A 23300-nucleotide genomic window follows, 5' to 3' on the forward strand; every position below is an offset into this window, starting at 1 on the left:
AAAGACTGATATGTCTACATAAATCAAACTAAAGTTTTCTTTTATGATCCAATAATAGATCCTTTAGGTTTAGAGAAAGGGTTCTTTACTCAAATCTATGTTTCATGACCTAATAGGACTTTAAGGATAATGCATTCAGCAGAATGATGTTTTACAAGTTCCAAAATTCACAAGAATAGCAAAGTTGACTTATTGAATAACATACATGGATGTTTGCTGTTGATATTAATAACTGACTTGTTAAAAAAATTTATATCATTCAAACCCTGTTAAAAGAATTTAATCTATAGAACCACATAAAATAATCTGTAGGATCACGCTCTATAAGGCTAAAATCAATGGCATGACAGCCCTTATACAAATATAACTTTCTAAATGCTCTCCTCAAATGGCCCTGAAACTCTCCAGAAAGTGCTTACCAGCAATGCACAAAGTTGATTGCCCAGAGCACACAACACCTGACAGAGTCTCTTCAGGAAGACATAGTGTTTTTCTACCAAGCCTCCTCCATCAGCAGTCCTGTAAGATGAGAAAATAGTATGATTAGTTGTACATCAAGAGGTCCAAGAGGATTCCCATCAAATGAAACTGTATGTGGTCTATGCTTCAACATTCAAATTTCGGTTGATTATTAAAGTTAAAAACAAAACAAAACAAAACAAAACACCAAAAAAACCCCCAACACTGAAAGATCAATGAGTAATACTGTTTGTTCAATGTAATCTCATTCTTCAAAAAAACACTCTAATTTGGGGCATTATATGGTCCTTAGATATTTGGGGCTAATACTGTAAATTCTGAGCATGACTCCATAAAATGCACGTACTTACATACATAAAAAGCTGCACAAGAAATTGGTTGACACCCAAAGAGGACTCAGAGATCCCTAAGGGGAGCATGTGTAACAATTCCTTATACCACAACAAAATTAAAAGGAGTATAATCAAGAAAATGAAAAGACAAGCCACAGACTGGGAGAAAATATTTGCAAAAGACACAAATGATAAAGGACTGCTTATCTAAGACATACAAAGAACTCTTTAAAGCTCAACAATAAAAAATTAACCTGACTTAAAAAATGGGCCAAAGACCTCAGATATACAGATGGCAAATAAACATGAAAATATGTTCCACATCATGTCACCAGAAAAATGCAAATTAAAACGAGATACCACTGCATGCCTATTAGAATGACCAAAATCTAACAATGACAACACCAGATTCTATCAAGGATGTGGAGCAACAGGAACCCAGTCCCTGCTGGTATGAATACAAAATGGTACAGCCACTTTGGAAGACAGTTTGACAGTTTCTTACAAAACTAAGGATACTCTACCCATATAATCCAGCAACTGTCTTCGTTGGTATTTACCCAAAGGAGATGAAAACTTGTGTTCACACAAAACCCTGCATGCTTATAGCTTGTTAAACCTGGATGTTTATAGTAGCTTTATTCATAATTTCCCAAACTTAAGCAACCAAGATGTCCTTTGGTAGATGAATGGATAAATAAATATCCAGACAATAGGTTATTATTCAGTGCTAATAACCCATAGAATATACAACACCAAGAGAGAACCCTAAGGTAAACTATGGAGTTTGGATGATTTGATATGTCAAGGTAGGTTCATTAATTGTAACCAATGTACCATTCTGGTCAGGGTGTCGATAATGGGAGGCTATGCATGTGTAGGAGCATGAGGTATATGGGAAATCTCTGTACCTTACCCTGAATTTTGCTATGAACCTAAAATTGCTCCAAAAAAAAAAAGACTGCAATAAAAGTATAACTTTGTGTCTCACTTCTCTAAGTCATTTAGTTCAGATCTATAATCCCTTATATGCTATTTTAGAATCCAAATAGCTCTTTAAATTAAAAAATTTGTAACTTAGTGGCAAAACCGGACTGAAATGATTTAAAACTATTCACAGTAATAAAAATTAGTGTGGACAGTAGCCATATTAGCTGTGTTCTGGAGGGAGTAGAGTACAATGTAAAAAGCTTGGACCTTGAAGTAATCAAGACCTAGGGTCTAGTGATGTTGAAGGGCACTGGAATTACAGTTTCCAGTGCAGGCTCTGGAGTCTAACTGCCTGGGTTTGAATCATAGCTTTGCTAACCGGTATCAGTAGCATAAAGAGAGATGGGACACCTCAGTGTGAATGTCATGGTCTCTATGGAACTAACGGTTAGTAACTACAGTGGCTACCCAAGAGATGCGTCATTCATTTAATTAACAGGACCCCTTAAAAATAGAGCTGTAGTCTCCATAGGAAAAAAAGCCATCATAAAAGTTGTATTAGAATAGACAGAGATTTTCAGTAATACATATGTGTCTCACATCTTTCCACTTGTCCTTGGGACCAAGAATAAGTGAAGAGTATTGAAAAGAGGTGTTGCAACAGCTTCAACTATTTGTAATATACAGTTCTGACTCCCTGGTAAGGATCACATCAGGAAATGCTTCAGTATTATCCAGAGCAATTAGAAGAAAATAAGCAGAAGCTATTATTTTAGAACATAGAATGCGTTTATAGGTTTTATGTATATGTGTCTCTTTGAATACATTGTTCCTGCTGCTTCCGAGAGCTTCAGCACTTCAGCCATTGATTATTTTGACAAGGAGATCAGGGAGGAGTCTGAAGTTCTGCAATCAAGGCAGGCCCTGGGACAGACTCTGCTCCAGATCAGAGCATTCTCAGGCCTGCTCCAGATCAGAGCATACCAAGGCTACTGGGAGGCTTAGGGACCATCAGAAGCAAACAAAGAGACTCACAGGTATGAGTTGTCTGGGGAGAATGGGGAAAATTGTGTGAACATGGGTGGTGTTGAGACAATAGCTACAATTTATTTCCAGCATAAGGTATTCAAAAAAGTTAAATAGTCTCTTTAAAATTAACTGGTTTTCTCATTAAAAACACCGTCAACTGACTGCCAGCATTCAGATAGGAACTTCAGATATATCCGAGTATGATATAAAAATAACAAAGAAATTAGAAAACATATAGAAAAGTAGATACTCACTGTGCAGCAGAGAGTATATAATGCATGGCAACATCTCCAAATAAGACCATTAAGGGCTTCCGGTCTTCCAACTTGCCCTAGACCCAATTTTAGGGAAACACAGGTAATACAAGCTATATTATTAAAAGCCTCCAAGTACTAACATCTTCCATCTCTATATAATTAAATATACTGACTTCTTAATATCTCACATAGCCCCTGGGCTGACTGAGCACTGGAAAAAAGCCAGCTCTTTGAAACCGAATCTGGATAAAACTTACATTTTAAATGTACTGGGAAATAATGCTGATAAAAAAGCAAAGTAAATTACATCTTTAGATAGCATTCCTATGGAGAAAAGAGTCATGGTCCCAATTATTAGCCAAGACAGATATAAAGCCAGTGTAGCCACCATCTAAGATTCTTTGACATAACATTGAGATTTAAACTTTAGTACTACTTTTATCTGTTACGTGTAAAGTGCCAAGATTCATAGCTGTTTCAAGAACCACGTAGCCCAACAAATCTCTGTATATTCTGCAGATGAAGCCCTAGAATGTTGGCAAACTGTTGTCCAAAGGGGTTGCAGGTAGGTAGTCAGTTGGGGTCAAGTAAAAAAAAAAACAACAAAAAACAAACCTTTACGTGTCTTTCTGTCACAACATACAATTAAACACACACACACACACACACACACACACACACACACACACACACGCACACACGCACACACACACACACACCCCCCCTCAGACTGAGGATAAAAGTTTGAAGTAGTAACTTACTTTTCTGCTGACAGCAATAAGGAGACATTCAGCTGCTCCCAGCTGAAGTTCCTGCTCATTCAGAAGCAAGCACAGCATCTCTAGGAGTTTACAGTTTTCCGCAGTAATATGACTCATGGACACCCAGTCAATGTAGCCTGCTAGAGTATTCAGTGCTGCAACTCCTACTCGACAGTTTGCTTGAGCCTACATGAAAAGAAATAACTTTGACCATTAAGTCCTCACAGATAGACAAAAAAGCAAGGTTATACCTGAATTCTTTCTATTTTCTAATTCTAAAAAGAAAATGATTTTTTAAAAAATGTACTCATGTAACAGTCACTAATAAGAATCTCAAAGGTTTTCTTCTGATAACGCGATCACTTCTCAAACAATGGTATTCACAACGTACATCAGTAATACCACATTGGCCTGAGTGCCCATTATATTTCCTTCAAAAAATCTCAAATATTGTAATTTTAACTCTCTTCCACCTTATCTTAGTGATCAAATAAACCAAAGCTGAGGTCACCCTCCACTAGGCATATGCATCCTGTACCTGAAAGCCTCAAAGTAGTCTCCTTCCAGCTCCACAAAGAGCTCTTACCTTTGACTCCTGAGAATTATCTGTCTTCTGAAAGAAAAGAAGTATAAGGATCCAATGTTTTTAATGAGCAAAAGGCTATGTAATAACTCCATCCCCACAATCAAGACCCTTGAATAAAAATTCTCAAATACAGACTCAACTTTCAATCTTAGAAAAAATACAGCTTTACTAAGAATACACAATTGATATTTCCTCTAAGACAGGTTATTTTAATTTTAGCAATATGACAGAAAGTTAATATTTAAAGAGCTTACAAAAATTTATTAGAACATTAAGATCCACAAATAGTTTCAAAGCATACAATTTACAAATACAATAGATGAACAATGAATAAGGCTCAACATTGCCAGCAATGAAAGAAATAGTTTAAAACAAAGTATTAGCAGTTTTTCCAAATTAAAATAAAGACAAATTATAACCAACAAAGGTATACTGAAATTATGTAATGTTAATGGGGAAAAAAAAAACAAAAAAAACCCAAAATTAAATTAATACAATTTATGACCATGTATGTATAGGAGAAACACATACACAAAAAATATTAGATGCTAAATAGATCAAAATATCTGTTTAATAAAATGCACAATCATGACTGATTTTTACCCTTAAATTCCATAAAGAAGTGTATGTTTATAATTTACAAGAGTGTAAAATTAATATTTTCCTGAGGAGTTTCTGAAATTGAAATTACGAGTAACTCCCGAAGACTGTTGAAGAAAAAATAATACAAGCAGGAATACCAAATTCTTAAGTACCTTAAAACTTAACCACCATTAGGATCATAAAGGACTTATTTTACGATTCCTTTTCTCAATTTTCAAAAAATATTTTTTCCATAAAGAACAAGTATTAGGCCTTCATTGCCAGTGATCAAGTAGAGGTGTTAATAGGACAGAGATGAGTGGAACCCTCTCACCAGCATCTATCTATTGATGCTGCTCAAGAAGGAAAAGGGAGCCAAGTGACATCAGCCAAGTCCAGCCTTTAGTCTCCATTCCTACAAATCCTTCATTTCCGTTTGTATCCTCCATGCTCCCTGGGACCAGCACAGGAGCCAGGTGATGGGACAGCGAGAGTTAGCCTACTCATCCCGTTATTCAACTCATCACTCAACATATTCCCCAATTGGGAAGTTGAAGGGATGGGAAGCAGAGAAGCGACTATGAGCAAACTGAGGTTCAAGAGATGGCTGTTGCTGTGCTCTGGTCCTGGGCACAAGTGGTGGCTTGGTTTAACAGATGGAGAGAACAGAAACTGAGGCTAAGAAAAACACCACAGTAGATGTTTCTAACTTGTGTCAGACCATCACCAATCAGCCCTGTTCTGGCATGTTGGCTAGATTTCTAGAGCAACGAAGTATTCATAATTTGTTCTCCTTCTCCTAGGGGAAAATAAAAAGAATACCTCCTTCACCCTTAACACATAAGTTTTTATATGCAAATATTTTCTTGATATTTTCTTTTGACAAATCTTGGGGAGGTATTTGGTGGAGTCAATTCTAGTAAAAAAAAAAAAAAAATAGGGCTTGAATCCCACCGCAACCATTTATTAGGGGATCTTTAATAATTACTCTCTGAGCCTTGGATTTTTTCCTCCGTAAAATGGAGATATTTTCTAACTCTTTGGGTTGCTCTGGGGATTAAATAATACATAAAGCTCAAACAAGTATATAGTACACATCAGGTAATCACTCTGACTTCCTGTCAACCCTAACAGCTCATAATACCTTCTCTCATCTGAATATCTACTGCTTCTCTGAAAACAGACCTAATGAATCTGTCAGGGGCATAAAAAATAACTAATTTTAATTAATCCTATTTTATGAAATAAGCACATATGAGAATTATAGGTCAGGGTTTTTCAACCTCGGTACCTTTGACATTTCAGGTTGAATAATTCTTTATTGTGGGGACTGTTCTGTGCATTATAGAATGTTTAGCAGTATCCCTGGCCTCTACCCACTAGATGCCAGTACCATCTTGAGACAACCTGGAGGGCAAAATTGCCCCAGTGAGGACCTCTATACTAGGTTAACTTTCACACTGCCTTCTTTTGGAGGCTCTCTGCTAAAAATGACAATGGTTGGAAAGAGAATATCTGGCTTGCCCTTCTGCAAAAGACTTACCTGGAAGCACAGAGTCAAGATTAATAAAACTTGGCATAGTTTACATTATAGGGACTAGGACTAAATGGGACATCAGAGTTTGACAGGGACACTACCCTGACCTATCAGAAATCTGGGCTTTCCAATATTAAGAATTAACCTTCATTTTTATACTATTTAAAGATTTTTATTACTATAAAGTTACTTTTTTCTAGTAGACATGGAAACTCATTGAACTGAATTTCTTAAAAAAATCAGTTCTTGTTTTTCCTGGCATCCGTTTCTTTTTTGCTTAAAAAATAGCCTTTTCTTTTGCTGAACTAGACACCCTAGTTCCTCACTGAAGACTCGTTTTAACTTCAAACAAACAAACAAACAAAAAAACCCATTCATATTAAAAAAATAGAGCTTTGAGGAGGTGGGGTATCCCTTACCACTTGCCGATACTTGTTTACATTTTCTTGAAGTGTGTTAAGTAGAAAACTGAAGATCCTTTCCATGTTCTGGGTTAATGTTTGCTGGATATCCCTTCTTCTTTGAAAGGGCAGTGTATGAAAGGTCACTACGTCCTCTGCCAGTCTCAAAAGAATGAACATCACTAATTCTGTCTGTGTTTCCTGTATCAACAGAAATAAGCTAGTTAAACTAAAACATTTTTTATTATATGTATGCTGAAAGGCTCTTTTCTATTGACAAAACAAACAAACTCCTGAAAGTGGGGGAGGGCGGGGACAAAAAGCCCGAAATTGGTAGTTGTATTTCATACCCCTTGTTTGGAAAGAGTGTCCAATTCTATTAGCATGTCAGGCCAGTGCTGTGGCCACTCCCGCTTGATCATTTCTACTACAATTCGAGACAGAACATCTTTAATATGGTTCTCTTCTTCCAAAATGTTCAGTGTACCCTGAAAAAGAATGCAAGACATTAAGAGATCTGCAAGACTGAATTCAAGGAAAAAACTGGGCTATAAAAGGGTAAAAACTCATCAGGTCTGCTTTTAAACTAAACAGAATAAACAAACCTGTCCTCCATGTCTGAGTCACTTGTCCTGCATTCATGCTAATCTTAATTGAGAGTTGCACCAGCTAATAAAATGGCTGTCACGCACAGCAAGGAAGGCATCATTATTCTCCTTTAGAAACCGAAAAGACTCTTATAAGAGGGCCAGGGTCAAAGAATACAGAAATAAGGAGTAACTGAGGGCTGACAAAATGGGAGGTACAAGGAGCACCTGAATATTTTACCAATAGTCTAGTATTAGAAAGTACAGAAAAACTATTACTGGGACTCTCCTTAGTTTGATATCAAGATTAATGAATTATGACTTCTGTTGAGTTTCCCCAGAACTAGCAAAATACAAATCCTACCTAAGTTAATTAACAATTTTGAAGGAAATTTTTTTTTCTATTAAAAGCACCATATTTTGAAGATAAAAAGGGGTGGGAATTCCATTTTTCACACCCTTTATAAAAAAGAAGAAAAAGGGCTGTGGATTTTAAACATGTTTAAAGCCATATTCTAACTCCTGAAACAAATTCATTCTGCATATTTTTTACTATTACAATCATACAGTACATTTGGGATAAATAAGTTTGGAATAAAATGAAACAAACAGCTAAGTGAAATCTAATTGAGATCTAAGAATCTTATTTATTTGCTGAAAATGTTTTATCTCCTCTGCCCTGTCTTTATCGTTTTCAAACAGAAGTCATGCATAAAGAATTAATTAAATCTAGTAAGAGAAATGTGATGAATTATGATTTGTGATCGTGGTTCTTTTTACCTTGAAGGTAACATTTCATATCATACAAAGCATGCTGTTTGACATATGCAGAACCAGTGAATTTTTAAACAAATGCTACATTGAAGAAGTCACACTTTGTCTAAACTACCTTAGAAACACAAGTCTTCCAACCAATCATTCCTTACATTTTCAATCAGCTCCATGACACTGTTCTTCAGATAGACCTTCTCCAGTCGAGACATGCTGTTCCATCGAAACCTGGCCACCAAAATGCATAAAGTCAACAGAACGACATTAGAAGTCTTCTCTCATAAGAAACTAGCTTTGATTCCTGTGTTAAGAGTAAGTTGGTGATTTCATTAAGAAGTTATACTTTCAATTTCATGCCCTTCAAAGAACAGACAAAAACAGTCTACATTTAATCAAACTGCTAACAATAGAAAAATTCTTGAGAAAGAGTTTTATATAGGCAGTGGTCCATTCATTGGAATCCACATAGGATTTGTGCACAGATCAGCTTTCCCCTTGATCTTCCTGACAGACCAAAAGCAAATACACATCTAAGACAACTGCAACAATGTAGTTGCTTTTCAGAAAATAAAATCTTGATACAACTAACTCCCTTTCTATGCTGGTTTACAAGGTAATAGCACAATTCCAGAAAAACTGGTTAAATCTTAAAAACTGATTCTTCTGATAGGCCCTGGGAGTAGGAGACTCAAGTTAGGAAGGATTTTCAGTTATTCTCATATCACCCTGCTTTGGATTTGCCATTCAGAGAAGGCACACACTAAAATTAAAAAAAAAAAAAAAAAAATTAAAGGCACAGTGCCTAATCAGATTTATTTACCTACATGCTGCATTATTCTAAAAAGACTTTAAAGTCTGCTGGCATACAGTAGGAGCTCAGTAAATGCTGGCTGAATGACTACCGGCTAATATTTGTAGAACACTTAGCATGTACCATGAACTTTACATGGATGAAGAAATTGAAGAAGAGGAAGGTTAAGTCCTTAATGAGAGCTCCCATGAGGTTGTGATAACCTCTCGGGGATCAATCCTTTCTTTTTGGGAACTGCTCTTTTCTACTCACCTTAAGAGTATCTCTATGAGTTATATAAGAAATAAAGATTTGCTCTCTCACAGACTTCTGTGATAATGTCCAAAAGCTCCTTACTTGACAACGTGTTCCAGGATCTGAAGGCCAAAATGTCTGACGATGGCCATTTGTGTTTTCTCAGCCAACCTCAAGCCACAGGGGACACAGATAGGGCACTTTTCTTTAAACTCTTCACAAAACTGAAAGAAGAAAAGTTAGCATTTCCTTTAAGAGCCAAGAGAGTAAAGACGAAGAAAACATCTTAACAAACTCCAACCTGAGCTTTATTTTTAAATTGCAAAATCTAGATCAATATTATGAGTAAAGAACCAATAAACATTCCTTTCACTATCATAGTTCCATATTTCCCATGCGATGTTCAACTAATGTTGAAAAAAATGTGACAGAACAGAGTAAAAAATTATGTTAGAGATACACCTTTTAAGTATACAGGGGTGAAAAGACAATTTCTAGGACTTGCTTTAAAAATTTTTGGTGAGGGGGAGGGGTAAAGCAAATGTAAAATCTTTATAACTGCTGAGTTTAGGCGATGGATATATGTACATCTACTTTTTTCTACTTTTGTGTCTACTTTTAATATTTCATAGCAAAAAAAAAAAAAGACCCAATTGTTTTGATTCCAAATCCTGTGGCATACATCCATATATTGTAAAGTTTCCTTCAAGTGATGCTCACTGTACGTCACTTTAATACATATAGCACAAATATTTTTTTCCTAATGGTCATTTTATTTCTCACAGCCCACATACATTGTTTGATGCAGGAATATGCTCATATTGTATTAGCTTCCCAAAACTGCAACGAAAGAGTCAGTCCCGGGAGCAGAGCATCTGGGACACTACTTTCAAGAAATCAAAATGCCCTTGTCAAAATGCAAAGTAAGTGGTGGAAGTTCATCTTTGCGCAAAATAGCCTAAGACTATCACACACTAAAATACATGCGGTGAGGGTGTGTGAGAATTAGCCCAGAAATAACCAAGACACATAAGAGGTTTAGGGAGGGGTGTAAGGATATAAGTAAAGGGGGGCTGGAGCTCATTTAGGGCAGGCCGGGAAGCAGGTTATCAGGGAAACATTTAGTGAATGGGAGACCATAAAGGATGTAGCTGGTCTGGGTACGGGATGGACACGTGCGCCACGAGAAGGCGAGGGGATGTGCGGATGGATGTGAGGCTTGGGGGAATAAAATGGTTGCAGCGAGCTGTGGAGAGACGGCGGGTCGTGATGCGGACAAGAGTGAACAGAAGTAGGGAAAGGGGTAGGAGAGGGCAGGGAAGTGGTGATATGATGAGACCGCCAAAAGTAGCTAGGAACCAGAGCGTCCCGGGAAAGGGGCAGGCGTGGCGAGAAGAGAAGGCTGGGAGTGGGAAGAGGCGCGGAGGGCGGCGAGGGAAAGCTCCTCGAGGATGAGGAGGGAGGTCCAAGGGCCGCGTGGGCTGGAGAGGATCAGGGTTATGGGCGGCGCAGGGACGTCTGGGCTGGGGGAGGGTCTCGGGGCAGGCCCGGGGTGCCAGAGCCCAGCTACCTTTAGGGCTTCCAGCCGATAGCGCTGGGTGGAGCTGGGGTCCATCATGACCGTCACCGCTTTCACCAGCTGCTCGCACAGCGCGTTCACTTGATCCATCGCCATGGCTACTGCCACGCGCCGCGAGAATGCACCACGGCTGCCCCAGGAGCACAAGGAACCGTCGGCTCCTGTGCTGGGATAACACGCTGGGACCGGGCCGCGGCAGGCTGGGGGGGTGGGGAGCAGGAGGAGGAGCGTGAGCAGCAGAAGCCCCAGCCGGGAAGGAACCGGCGCTGCGCACGCGCTCGACCCTCCACCGCGCACGCGCCGGCGGAAGTTGCGGCTTCCTTGTGACGGTTGCTCCTCGAGGGGCGGGGAGGGAGACGGAAGGGCTGCGACGCGCAGGCGCATCAACGCCCTGCGCTGCGAGCGCGCTGAGCTGTCAGGAGAGCTGAAGTTGACCGCGCTGGCTGTGGCTGAATCCACTGGGCTGTGCGGGCGGCTGCCCAGGCAAAGATCCCCTACGATCCTTGGTCTGTTTTTAAATCGTTGCGGGGAATAAATCTCTCTCAATACCGACTGGCTTGCTCCCGGAAAGGGGACAGATATTCAAGACCCCTTTATCTTCTTTCCAGTGGACACCGAACCCAGCATCTGTGGAGTCCTCAGTTGGCAGTTTTGCCGGGTATTTTCCACATTGGTAAGAGAATTAAAAAACTGTAGATATCACTATTTTCAAACTTTCTGTGTTGCCTTGGCTGTTGGTTTTATGATATAGCAGTGGCTGGTGACAACCTTGGGCCGAAATTACATGAAATAGACATACATGCTCACAGAGAGATAAGGCCCTGCTGTTGTCCTCTAAGAGAATTTTTCTTGTAGAAAAAAATGATATTTTTCTCTGTAGCCCTTAAACTTCCCTCTTCACGTGTACTTATTTTCTTTGGATGTCTTATCACCTGATCGGCACGAAACTTGTACTGATTGCGATAAATCAAGATGTTTAAAGATGATTGATTGCAGTAATTGAAGGTGTGTGCAGTTTTGATATTTGAAGTGCTATATATAAGACTTCAGAGTAGTGTAGCCCTTATTCTGAAAGGAGGGTTTTGGCAGAGAGTGTGTTTCATTTTCCATCTTTAAAAAGCTGTTTTTCCAGCAAAATACATGAACCGAAAACTTCAATAACTTCATTAGCTGTTAAAGTATGCATATCGGTTTTTGTGTTTGTATACTCAGTAATGTGTTTGCTGGACTTAAATCACTGCTTCCTATTCATAGTCCACTTCTGGTATTTGTATCTAATATGGTGCATACATGGTGTTTTTTTGTGAAAATGTATTTACTATTTTTATTCTGGTATTTCCTATTTGCATTTACTATTATCATCTGTTCCAGTACTATGCAAAAAGCACTTCAAGGTAAATGATTACTGACCTGTTAATGGTTTTAACTTATAAATGTTTCAAGTATTACATTCTGCCTGTAATTTATAAGGAATTAATGAGGAATTTATAAGGAATTAATGCCTTGACACTGATTTTTTTAATTGTTTTCTTTCCATTAATCTTCCCGTTTGTGGTTGCATGCCAGTTTTTTCAAGGTGAATATTAATTTTTGACACTTTTTAAAAAGAATACAGTTGAGTGCTTACTCAACTGTATAACCTGTGTTTCTCATATTTAAATCATGAATTACTGGTGTTTCCATAAGTATCTTATTTACTTTAAGTCAGTGGTTCTCAATCTCTGCTGCACATTAGAATTGCCTGGAGAGCTTGTAAAAATCACAATGCCCAAGTCACATCTACACCAGTTAAATGAGGATGTCTGGTGGTAGAAGCCAATATCAATATTATTTAAATGTTCCTAGGTGATTCCAATCTGCAGCAAAGTTTGGGAGCCACTGCATTAGTTTAACATTCCTTCTTTTAGATTTCTAACAATGTTAAATGATAATATTAGTCTGTATTCACTAATATTTAACGATGTTATATGACAATATTAGTCTATATTCACGATATTCACTAAGGTTTGTTCTTCCAGTCTATCATCCATAGACAGCTTTCTGTCTGTCTGCCCTCAAGTAGTATAAAGTATTGTTTTCTTTTGTCTTCAGAAATTTACAAGAATGGGTAGGAAATCACCATGAGAACACCGCAAAGTAATTGTGACAGGCAGGATTCACTGATGAGTGGCTAGTGGTTGAAAGTTTGAGGAGAAACAGGATATTTTCGTATTCTCAAAGCATGTCCCCTAAGATATTTATTACCAAAGAAAAAATAGTGACTTTACAATGAGAAACCTGGCAAACACTAAATGGTCATGGTTAACATCACTAGTAATAAGACATAGGGACATTATGTACCTCCCAATATGATACACTGAGAAGACCATTTCACTTCCATAATATTGTTGCCCAAAACGCATAACCTCAACCTAATCAAGAGAAAACATCAGACAAACCTAAACTGAGAGAGATTCTCAAAGTAATTTATTAGTTCTCTTCGAAAGTGTCAAGGTCATGAAAAACAAGGAAAGAATGAGGAGGTGTCATAGATTGGAGAAGACTAAGGAGACATGATGACTAAGATTGTATCCTAGATTGGATCCTGGAACAGGAAAAGGATATTAGTGGAATGACTGGTGAAATTCAAGTAAAGTATGTAGTTGAACATTATACCAGTGTTCATTTTTAGTTTTGATAATTGTGCTAAGTAAAATGTTAACATTAGGGGAGATGGCATGTAGGAGAACCCTACTATTTTTGCAACATTTTTGTAAGTCTAAAATTATTTCAAAATAAAAAGTTTTAAAAATGCACATGAATGCTAAGATGTTATATATCATTTTATGCTTCTCTTTTCCCTGAGTTTATACTTGAGACTTATCTATGAACTAGATTAACTGTCAGCTTAATCCTTCTATTGATGTACATTGTGGTTTTAATTTGCATTTCCCTATGACTAAATGTTGAGCTCATTTTCAGGTGCCTATTGACTATTTGTAAACCTTCTTTTGTGAAGTGTTCAATTCTTTGGGGGCATAGGTATTTTAAAAAATTTTAATATGTATTCCCTTCCTAAAATTGTACCCATTTATTACTCTCCTTCTAGCAGTAGATGGAAATGCTATTTCATTCTTGTTAGTGTCCAGGCTCCCATGCTCATGGTAACTCAACAAAAGAAGAATGGGAATATAATTTTCCTTGGCACTTTGGATTAGGTATCCTTTTTAACTGTCCATAAAATATTGTCTTATAGAAAAATGGCTAATGGACAGGACCGGGTAGTTGCTCTAGTGGACATGGACTGTTTTTTCGTTCAAGTGGAGCAGCGGCAAAATCCTCATTTGAGGAATAAACCTTGTGCAGTCGTGCAGTACAAATCATGGAAAGGTGGAGGGTATGTATCATACTTATCGTTGTAACTGTCAACTACTATTTTCATCTATAAGAATGCATACACTATGCTAGGTCCAATTTTTGAGATTTCTGAACTGCTGTGTTTGAGACCAAATAGTGGTAACTGTGGCCAAAAAGTTTCTACTGTTAAGTTTATAGCCTATTCATGTTAAATATTAATTATTCCTGCTTGTGATCATGTAATATTTTTTTCTGTTCTATCTTTAGAATAATTGCAGTGAGTTATGAAGCGCGTGCATTTGGGGTCACTAGAAGCATGTGGGCAGATGATGCTAAGAAGTTATGCCCAGATCTTCTACTGGCACAAGTTCTTGAGTCCCGTGGGAAAGCTAACCTCACCAAGTAAGAAAAATGATTGTTTAAGGGGAATAGAAGACTTGGAAATAATATTCCATGAGGCTAGGAACTGATGTTTCAAATTTCAAACTAATATCTGAAAAAGTTCTTTTTGGTCCACCAATTTTTCTGTGTAAAATGAAAACAGATTGTAGTATTGTATTTCAGGAACGGTTCAGAGTCATTATAACTTATAACAATGGTTGCCCTTGACACCCTTTCATTTTCTAATTATTTAAAAATTGGTTGTTGTAATTAAAACTTAATACCAATTCCCATGTTCTCAGACCAAGCTTGAAATGTTTGAAGTAATTAAATTGACTGTGAAACTAAGAGTTTTTCCAGAGAAGGCTGAGCCAAACTGACAATTCTAGAATTATTTGCCAGAACTAGATAATCTCGAAGATTACCTTTTCTGTTTTTCAACTGAGCTGTCTCTCCTCAAATTTTAGAAGGTTAGCCTTGGACTGGGAGACATGTGTAGGCATAGTCAAATTAGAAATAGATACAAGCTTCAGCCATTATAATAATCTAATAGTGTGTACTGAGTATATGACATATGCTAGGTACTATGTTAAGCTCTCCATAGGTAATATCTCTTAAATCACACACTGTTATAAAATAGGTTCTAATATTACCTGCCCCCTCAACACACATACATAGGAAACAGGTTTAGAGAAGTTAAATAATTTAAGTTCACACAGCTAGAAAGTAGAAGACTGAGGATTCAGTTTTTTTTTTTTCAGATTCCAGTGTCTACATTCTCACAGTACACTATACTGCATGGCGTGGTGTGTAGGGTTCATGCTTTGACTTGGGACTTGAGATATTTCTGAATTCACCTATGAATTGGAAATCTAAAGGTGGAGTGTCGTAGTCCCAATCTCACATTGAAGTTATTGCCAGAAAAGAGGACAGAATGACTGAAGGTTAATACCTTAACCCTAAAGTAGAATTAATTCAGCTAATGGACATATGCTACAATACATTGAATAGAATTTTATGCTAGTAAAGACAGTGTAACTTCCCAGAAATATAGTTGACTTCAGAGTATGATTTTGCAAAGTCTCACACCGCCAGCTTTAAACTAGATCATTTATTTTACTCTTGAACAAAGACAGTTTTAGGAAATTTAGGAGTAAGTTTATAGACCACAGAGTTATTAAGACCTGGTGATTTAAAATTATTATTTTAATAATTAACCTGAGATACCGAGTTATAAAAATATGATTTCCAGAAACATATACACACTAAGTTTATCAAATATTCTTAAAAATACCTTAGAGTAATTTGCTCAAGACACTGTGAAGGAACACCTACTACCACAATAGAGCATCCTTTCCTTGCTCTGTATGTATCATGTTCTCATGCTCTTGCGCACACTTGTGTTCTTTTTTGCTTTGAGGTCTATCTTCTATCCAGCCCAAATAACAATTAAAAGAAGAAAGGCCAGTCTTTCTCTAATTCTTCCTTTCTCTAATTCTCTTATTTGAGAATATTTTAAACAACATTTGTACTTGTTTTGATACATGTCTTAGTGAAGATGTACAAGTATTTCCATTTTTGTGACAAATAAAATAGGTTCAACAGGAACAAAGAACTTACTTTAAATTCTATAACAAGTCCAAAGCAAAGAAAACATGCACATATTGCCATAGAAATTAGCTGTGTATACTGCCAGAAGAGCTGCCTGTTACGGTTTGAAGAGACAGTATATGGTGAGATTGGTATCCCCTGGGGAAGGCTGTCTGCCTGTTCAGATGCATCACCACATTCGAGGAGCTGATCTTCAACTTGATAATTTGAGTATTAGTATATTCAAAAGTGATTAGACTTGGTTGGTTGATTGGATGTGTGTGTATGGAGGACCAGCTCATATGTTCATCAAACTCGCCATTGTTGAGGTATAAAATCCTTATGTCATTTTATAATGAGAAATACCATCATGTGGAAGACCAGATACTTGGGTACTGTGCAGTGTTCCCTTAAGTTATCTCTTATTTGTAAAAAAATAGAAGCAGAATACTGTGTGGTGTGTATATGAAAATAACAAAAAGGAATAGGTGATCATAGTACAGTGTTTTCTAGTTAAACTGGTTTGACTTTTCTTCATCTTCAAAGAGATCCTTGTCACAAAGACATGTTTGTGATCTGGATGCTTTCTACCTTGGTAGTGTTAGAGTTGCACTAAAAAGATTTGCCTCCATAGTTCTTCTTTTCCTTTGTTTCTGTTATTGACCATCTGCCTGTTCATTGATCCCTTTAGTTCAGTTACTATCTAGTATCTGACAAGCCATTCCTCTCTTTAAGGAAACATTGCACTGATTATGTATATTATTATGCCATCATAAGAAGAGGATAGGGCCCACAGTCTCAATGTTGCCTCCATTAATTGCCTACATGTATAATGCTTATACTTTTTAGGTACCGGGAAGCTAGTGTGGAAGTGATGGAGATACTGTCTCGTTTTGCTGTGATTGAACGTGCCAGCATTGATGAGGCTTACGTAGACCTGACCAGTACTGTACAAGAGAGACTACAAAAGCTACAAGGCCAACCTATCTCAGCAGACTTGTTGCCAACCACCTACATTGAAGGGTTGCCTCAAGGCCCTACAACAGCAGAAGAGACTGTTCAGAAAGGTATTTCCATACCATCATATTGCTTCTGCTTCCTGGCTTTGGAACCTGCTTTGCTTGGTCACATTGATACTTCTTGGATTGACTGAAAGGAAACTTAAACTACAACCTGAATGAATCACAAGGACTCATGTGGAAGGATATACAAATTCTCTATCGTTCCAGGTATATTGAGAAGCTTGTGAAATCTGTATGAAATCAAGTTTCTCTTTACATATAACTAAGGCAGATTAGAGTTGTCAATAGAAGGCTGACTGAGCTCTTCCATCTTTTGTAGGTTAATTTATATTGTAAAGGGTGAGCTTTATTTAAGGGGGCCTCAGGTACAGGGAGTTTAGTCACTCAAAATTTCTAATCAATTCACAGCACACTATCATCAATGGGCTGTGCAAGGCTTCTCATTTTATTTTACTTCTTTCTTTCATAGTGATTCCCCCTACTCCCTCCCCACCCCTATATACCTTTTGGCACCCCACTGATATTCTTGGTATATCTTCTTAAATATGTTTATGTCTTTATAAATTATACAGTGTTGCTTTGTGTATGTGCTTTGTAAATTTGTGCTTTTAAATTACAAGATAGTATTGTGTTATAGATCTCATTCTTTTTCTTAGTTTTCTTTCAATGGTGACTTTATAGTTTTATCCATGTAGCTATATTTATGTGTAATTGATTACTTTTAAGTAATTACAGCATAATCAGTGGGATAGCTCTACCATGTTTACAGACCATGCTCCTAGTGATGCACTCATTGGTTGCATCTAACTTCCTACTGTTTATATGGTGAATGTCCTCATTCATCCTCTTTTGGATCTATGCAAGGGTTTCTCTGGGAAATATTTTCAGGACTGGACTGCTAGGTCATAGGGTCATATATAACTAGTTTCACTAAAAACTGCCAATTTGTTCCCCAGAATCACTGTAACAGTTTACCCTACCCCTGGCAGTACACAAGAATTTCTGTTTCCCCCATATCCTCACCAGCAATTGATATTATCTAATGTTTAAAAATACTTGCCAGTGTGATGGCTATAAAGTGGTATTTTGTTTTTGGGGGTTTTAGTTTACATTTATTTATTTATTAATTAAGGTTGAGCATCTCTTCATATTCTTGTTAGCTAGTTGAGTTTCTACTTTTGTGAATGGCTTATTTATATACTGGATTTCCACTGGATTTCCTTTTTTTTTTTTTGCAAGAGTTCCTTGTATATCCTCCTAGTGATTGGTCCCTTGTCTATTTTTGACATTGCAAATAACTTATCCCAAGTCTGTCATCCATTAACTTTTTTTATGTCATACTTTGCTGAACAAAGTTCTTTGGTCCATCAGTGTTACACCTTATGGTTTATGCATTTTGAATTTTGTTTTGGATGTCCATTTCTACTAGAAGTTTACAATGACATTTTTCTACATTTTCCTCCAATTTCTTTATAATTTATTTTTAGGTCTTTCAACCATATGGGGTTCACTTTTTTTATTTGATGAGCCACTTTATTATTCTTATTGTGAACCAGTTTTCCTAACAATGATTTATTAAACAATTCATTCTTTCTCAGCTTCCCACATATAAGTGGATCTGTTTCTGTAGTATCCCATTAGTCTGTCTGCTCCTCCTCTGGAAACACATTGCTGTTATTACTGTTTGTAGTATGTCATAATATTTGATAAGGACTCCCTTCTGCTTTTGTTTTTCAAAACTGTCTTAACTATTTATGAACTTTTATTGTTCAGTATGTATTTTAGAATACATTAGATCCTGATGGATTTATATTAAATTTACATATTTAGAGAGAATAGTTATCTTACTGTTAAATTATCCTATCCATAAACATATCTTGCCAATTTTTTAGGTCTTCATTAATATATCCCTTGCATGATTTTTTTTAAGTTAAAAAAATTTGATTTACCTGTTATAATGTTTCTGCTCCTTCTGAGATCTGGAATCCAGTATTCCAGACATAAACTTTTCATTGATATATACATAAAGTGCACAAATTGCAAGTATATATATCTTGACTAATTTTCACAATGTAAATCCACCCGTGTAAGCAGCACTCAGATCAAAGAACAATAACGGAACCCTAGGAGCCACCCTTGCCTACCCTTATGGTCACCATTCATTCCTCTCTCCTGCTCCTATAGTAACTGGTCCTGATTTCTATTTAGCTTGTATTCGAACTTTATAAAATTAAAAACCCTGCAGTGTATACTTGAGTCTGGCTTCATTAACTCAATATTGTCTTTGTGAGATTCATCCATTCTGTTGTATGTAGTTGAGTTTGTTTACTAATTGCTATGACTATCCCACAATTTACCCATTCTACTATTGGTAGATATTTGGGTTGCTTCCAGTCTTGGGCTACTAAGAATAGCGCTACTGTGAACATTTTTGTCAATATCTTTTGGTGAACAAATATATTCATTTCTGTTGGGTATTTTACCAGAAGTGTTCAATCGTAGAGTTTGCTGATATTTAGCTTTAGTTTGTCTATGGTCAGCTTTAGTAGATACTACCAGTTTTACAAAACGGTTGTAACCATTTATAATCTCACTAGCAGCATATGAGAATCGTAGTTGTTCCACATCCTTGTCAACATTTGCTTTTTCTCTTGCAGTTTAGCCATTTTGAGGGGTATATAGTAAGATCACATTGTGGTTTTAGTTTGCATGTCCCTGGTGTTAATGAAATCGAGCACCTTTTTGTATGTTTATTGACCATTTAGATATCTCCTTTCATAAAGTGTCTGGTTAAGTATTTTGCTCATTTCCTGTTGGATTGTCTTATCTCATTCATCTATAGGACTTTGTATGTATTTTGGATAGGAATCCTTTATCAAATATATGTATTGCAAATATCTCTGGTCTGTAGCTTGTTTTTCATTCTTCATGGTGGCTTTTGATGAACAGAGGTTCTTAATTTTGATTTGGTCCAATTTATCTTTTTCTTTATAGATAGTATTTTTTACATCCTGTTTAAGAAATCTTTACCTACCTCAAGGTCATGAAGAAATTATTCTGTCTTATTCTAGCTTTATTGTTTTGCCTTTCAAATTTAGATTTTTCAATCCATTTGTGTGTGTGTGTGTGTGTGTGCGTGCGTGTGTGTGTGCGTGCATGCACGTATGTGTGTAGGGTGTGAAGGAGGAATCAATATTCACTTTTATTATATCCAATTATGTCTTTATTAAAGCTTTATATTTTTCTATAAAGATCTTGTGCATTCACTTGTTACGTTAATTCCTCGATGCTTTAACTTTTTATCATTATTGTGATTTTACATTTTTTTTCCTATTTTCTACTTAGGTATTGATGTGTAGGGGAATGATAAGTGATTTTTATGAGTTCATATTTATTTACTTCATATACCTGACAAAACTCGATATAATTTGTATGAAAGTATTCTAAAAAATAAAATGTACTCGGTTAAAAATATTTTCTTATACAAGAATAAAATTAAAGCAATAGAAACTTGCTTTGTGGTCATATTAAATTATGATGGTTTTAGATACCATATCTAAGACAATCTGGGTCTTATATATTTTTAAATCAAATATTATGAAAGTGGAATTCAGCTAGATCTACCAGAACAAAGAATTCTATATCTAGAAGCTTTTCAGCAGGGTGTCTACACTTTTTTCCTACACATTTTTTACTACTTTTGATCATGGCTATATTTAAAACAGTGTATCTATTCTCCCCTTTATCTGTAACATGTACTTTTAAAGCTATTATTTTGTAACATCATTCTTATCTAAAAGAGCTCTTTCAGTCAAAAACAAAAACAAAAACTTTGAAGTTGGACTTTAGCCAAAAGGAAACTGTATGGATACAAATCTGTAGCAAGTTAACTTCTTCTTGGGAAAAAGATAAAGTAATCTGTTATTACTTGTAGAAACAATGAGGATTTATCCAGAAAAAAACTCCAAGAGAGTTTAGCTGATTTTTAGTTAGAGTGGTGACTTTCCCATGGGTTTCATGTTTTAAAAGAAGATGTAAGATGTTAAAGTTGCCTTTTGCTGTTGAACAGTTGTATGATATGCCTTTAATATGTTGTGTTGAAGGATAGTATTAGAACTGCCCAGGGTAGCTTGTGGAAAAGGCCATTCAGAAATTATTTTATCCTCTGATCCTGAGGTAGGAGAGTTTATCAAGCTGGAGGCTGCAGATCCTTTAGTTCTTTAGAGAAAATACAATGAACAATAAAAATGTGTCACTTAAAAGAGGCAGTTATGGAACATAACCATTTGATGATAAAAATGTCGTGATTTCTTTATTCTGGGACCAGAGTCAGAAATTTACTGATCATAATAAGGAAGGTTTTCTTTGGTCTAAGCTTTGCATACCACTTTGTGTGACATTTTATTGAAATAAACATTTGGAATTTGTTTTATAATGCTTTAAACCATTGATTTTTTTTAAAGGTTTGAGGGCTACATACCTTTTTGAAAGCTCTGGATCCTTGTTTGTCTCAGAAAAATATGTATCGACACATAAGACAATTTTTTGTGCAGTTTTCAAGAAATTTACAAACACTCTGAAACCCATATACCTCAGAGTAAGAACTATTAATACACATTACACTGGTTTTTGGCTGAAACTCATTGTCAAACAACTCTCTGGCTGAACATGATAGCATATACCTTTGTAGGTGGTCAAATAATGACTCAAATGGACATGTTCCTCTTCTGCACCCATCCTTCTCACCTATGTACAATTTTATTTAAAATGCCAATGTTTATAAAGATGAAGTCTTATTTCTATGTCTTATGCATCTGTTGCTTTAGTGTGTCCAGTTTAAATACTAAGCTTCCAGATGCAGTGATATATTATTATTTATAGTGTTCAGAACATTGAAATGTCTAGTATATAGTTTATGATACTTCATACCAGATGATGTGTGCAACAGCAACAAAAAACTGTTAACAGAAATTAGCTGGTCTAGGTGCATATAACCTTCACCATCCTGCCTCTTAATGGGTTCAAAGCTAGCGGTCCTGCTCAGCCATGTTGCATTTGCAGCTTTATATTTTCTGTTTCCAGTAGAAAGATTATTTAAAAATAATACTCAAAACTGCCAGAGCGAAAACTTTCCCCTCGGGGACATTTTTAACTTGTTTGTGTTAGCTAAGGAACTCATTTGTTCTCTCCTCCCTTTGCTTTCTCTTAATCCATTTCTAAGCATATATTGAACATCATCTGAATGCATACACCATGAAACAGTTGTGTAGTGGTATAAAAAATTATAAATCAACTGTCAAAGATAAGAGTTATGGGACTTAGATTCTGTACTGGCTTTGAAGAAGCTATGTTTGTTATGAGAAGGCCTTTGGAGAAGGCCCGTGGCTGGGCTCTGATTGCTGCCCTCTGCTGACAGCCGGTAAGAAAACAGGGATCTCAGTTCCACAAGCTGCAAGATGATAAATTCTGCCAGCAGCCTGATGATGCTTGGAAGGCACTAATCAGCTTATAGCACAGAGGAAGGCACACCTGTTATCAGTACAGGGATTTCTTTTTTGTCATTATGGTCCCTGGAGTTGTAGAGTCTAGCTAGAGGTTTATTAGTCTAACCCTGAAGTTTTGGCACAGGTCATCAACACTTACTCTTATGCCAGTTCTATTCAGCATTATACTGCAGATACAAGATGGCCCAATCAGAACAGAAGAGGAAATAAAATATATTCAGATGTGAAGGAAGAAGTAAACTTTCTTTGCAGGTAACATGACCATGTTTACAGAGAATCCTAGGAAATCTACTCCCCTACTTCCCCCATCCCCAATACACTAAAATAAGTGAGATTAGCACGGTTGCAGGAAACAAAGTCAATATAAAAATCAATAGCATTTCTATATACTAAAATTAAAAGTGAGAAATCGAAATTTAAAAAGCAATATCATTTGCAATAGCATTAAAATCATGAAATTATTAGAGATAATTTGAACAATATATTTGAAAAACTAGTGAAGCCTATAAAACATCACTGAGAAAAATTAAAGAAGATGAAATCAATGGAAAGACATACTATGCTCATGGATCAAAAGACTAAATGTTATT

General features: G+C 36.5%; 2 protein-coding genes across 7 annotated transcripts in view; one reads left to right on the forward strand and one right to left on the reverse strand.

The window, feature by feature from the left end:
• Nucleotides 1–11138, reverse strand: part of XPO5 (exportin 5) — a 38499-nt gene extending 27361 nt beyond the window's left edge. Inside the window, exons 1-9 of one of the 2 annotated variants that reach the window (XM_011354712.2) lie at nucleotides 10869–11138; nucleotides 9401–9522; nucleotides 8409–8481; nucleotides 7246–7383; nucleotides 6914–7096; nucleotides 4376–4402; nucleotides 3790–3975; nucleotides 3026–3102; nucleotides 420–519 (exon numbers count right to left, since the gene is read on the reverse strand). In XM_011354712.2, coding sequence (XP_011353014.1) covers nucleotides 420–519; nucleotides 3026–3102; nucleotides 3790–3975; nucleotides 4376–4402; nucleotides 6914–7096; nucleotides 7246–7383; nucleotides 8409–8481; nucleotides 9401–9522; nucleotides 10869–10973 — 1011 coding nt within the window. In that variant the 5' untranslated portion in view covers nucleotides 10974–11138. The remainder of the gene's footprint in view (nucleotides 1–419; nucleotides 520–3025; nucleotides 3103–3789; nucleotides 3976–4375; nucleotides 4403–6913; nucleotides 7097–7245; nucleotides 7384–8408; nucleotides 8482–9400; nucleotides 9523–10868) is intronic. The other variant, XM_011354713.2, reaches the window with a different exon arrangement.
• Nucleotides 10571–23300, forward strand: part of POLH (DNA polymerase eta) — a 29262-nt gene continuing 16532 nt past the window's right edge. Inside the window, exons 1-5 of one of the 5 annotated variants that reach the window (XM_011354709.2) lie at nucleotides 10571–10589; nucleotides 11486–11550; nucleotides 14113–14253; nucleotides 14481–14615; nucleotides 17034–17251. In XM_011354709.2, coding sequence (XP_011353011.1) covers nucleotides 14117–14253; nucleotides 14481–14615; nucleotides 17034–17251 — 490 coding nt within the window. In that variant the 5' untranslated portion in view covers nucleotides 10571–10589; nucleotides 11486–11550; nucleotides 14113–14116. Of the gene's footprint in view, nucleotides 10602–11211; nucleotides 11551–14112; nucleotides 14254–14480; nucleotides 14616–17033; nucleotides 17252–23300 lie in introns of those variants that run through there. The other 4 variants (XM_023527637.1, XM_011354707.2, XM_011354710.2 and 1 more) reach the window with 4 other exon arrangements.

The sequence above is a fragment of the Pteropus vampyrus genome, unplaced genomic scaffold (assembly GCF_000151845.1).
Source record: "Pteropus vampyrus isolate Shadow unplaced genomic scaffold, Pvam_2.0 Scaffold18, whole genome shotgun sequence".
NCBI lineage: Eukaryota > Metazoa > Chordata > Mammalia > Chiroptera > Pteropodidae > Pteropus > Pteropus vampyrus.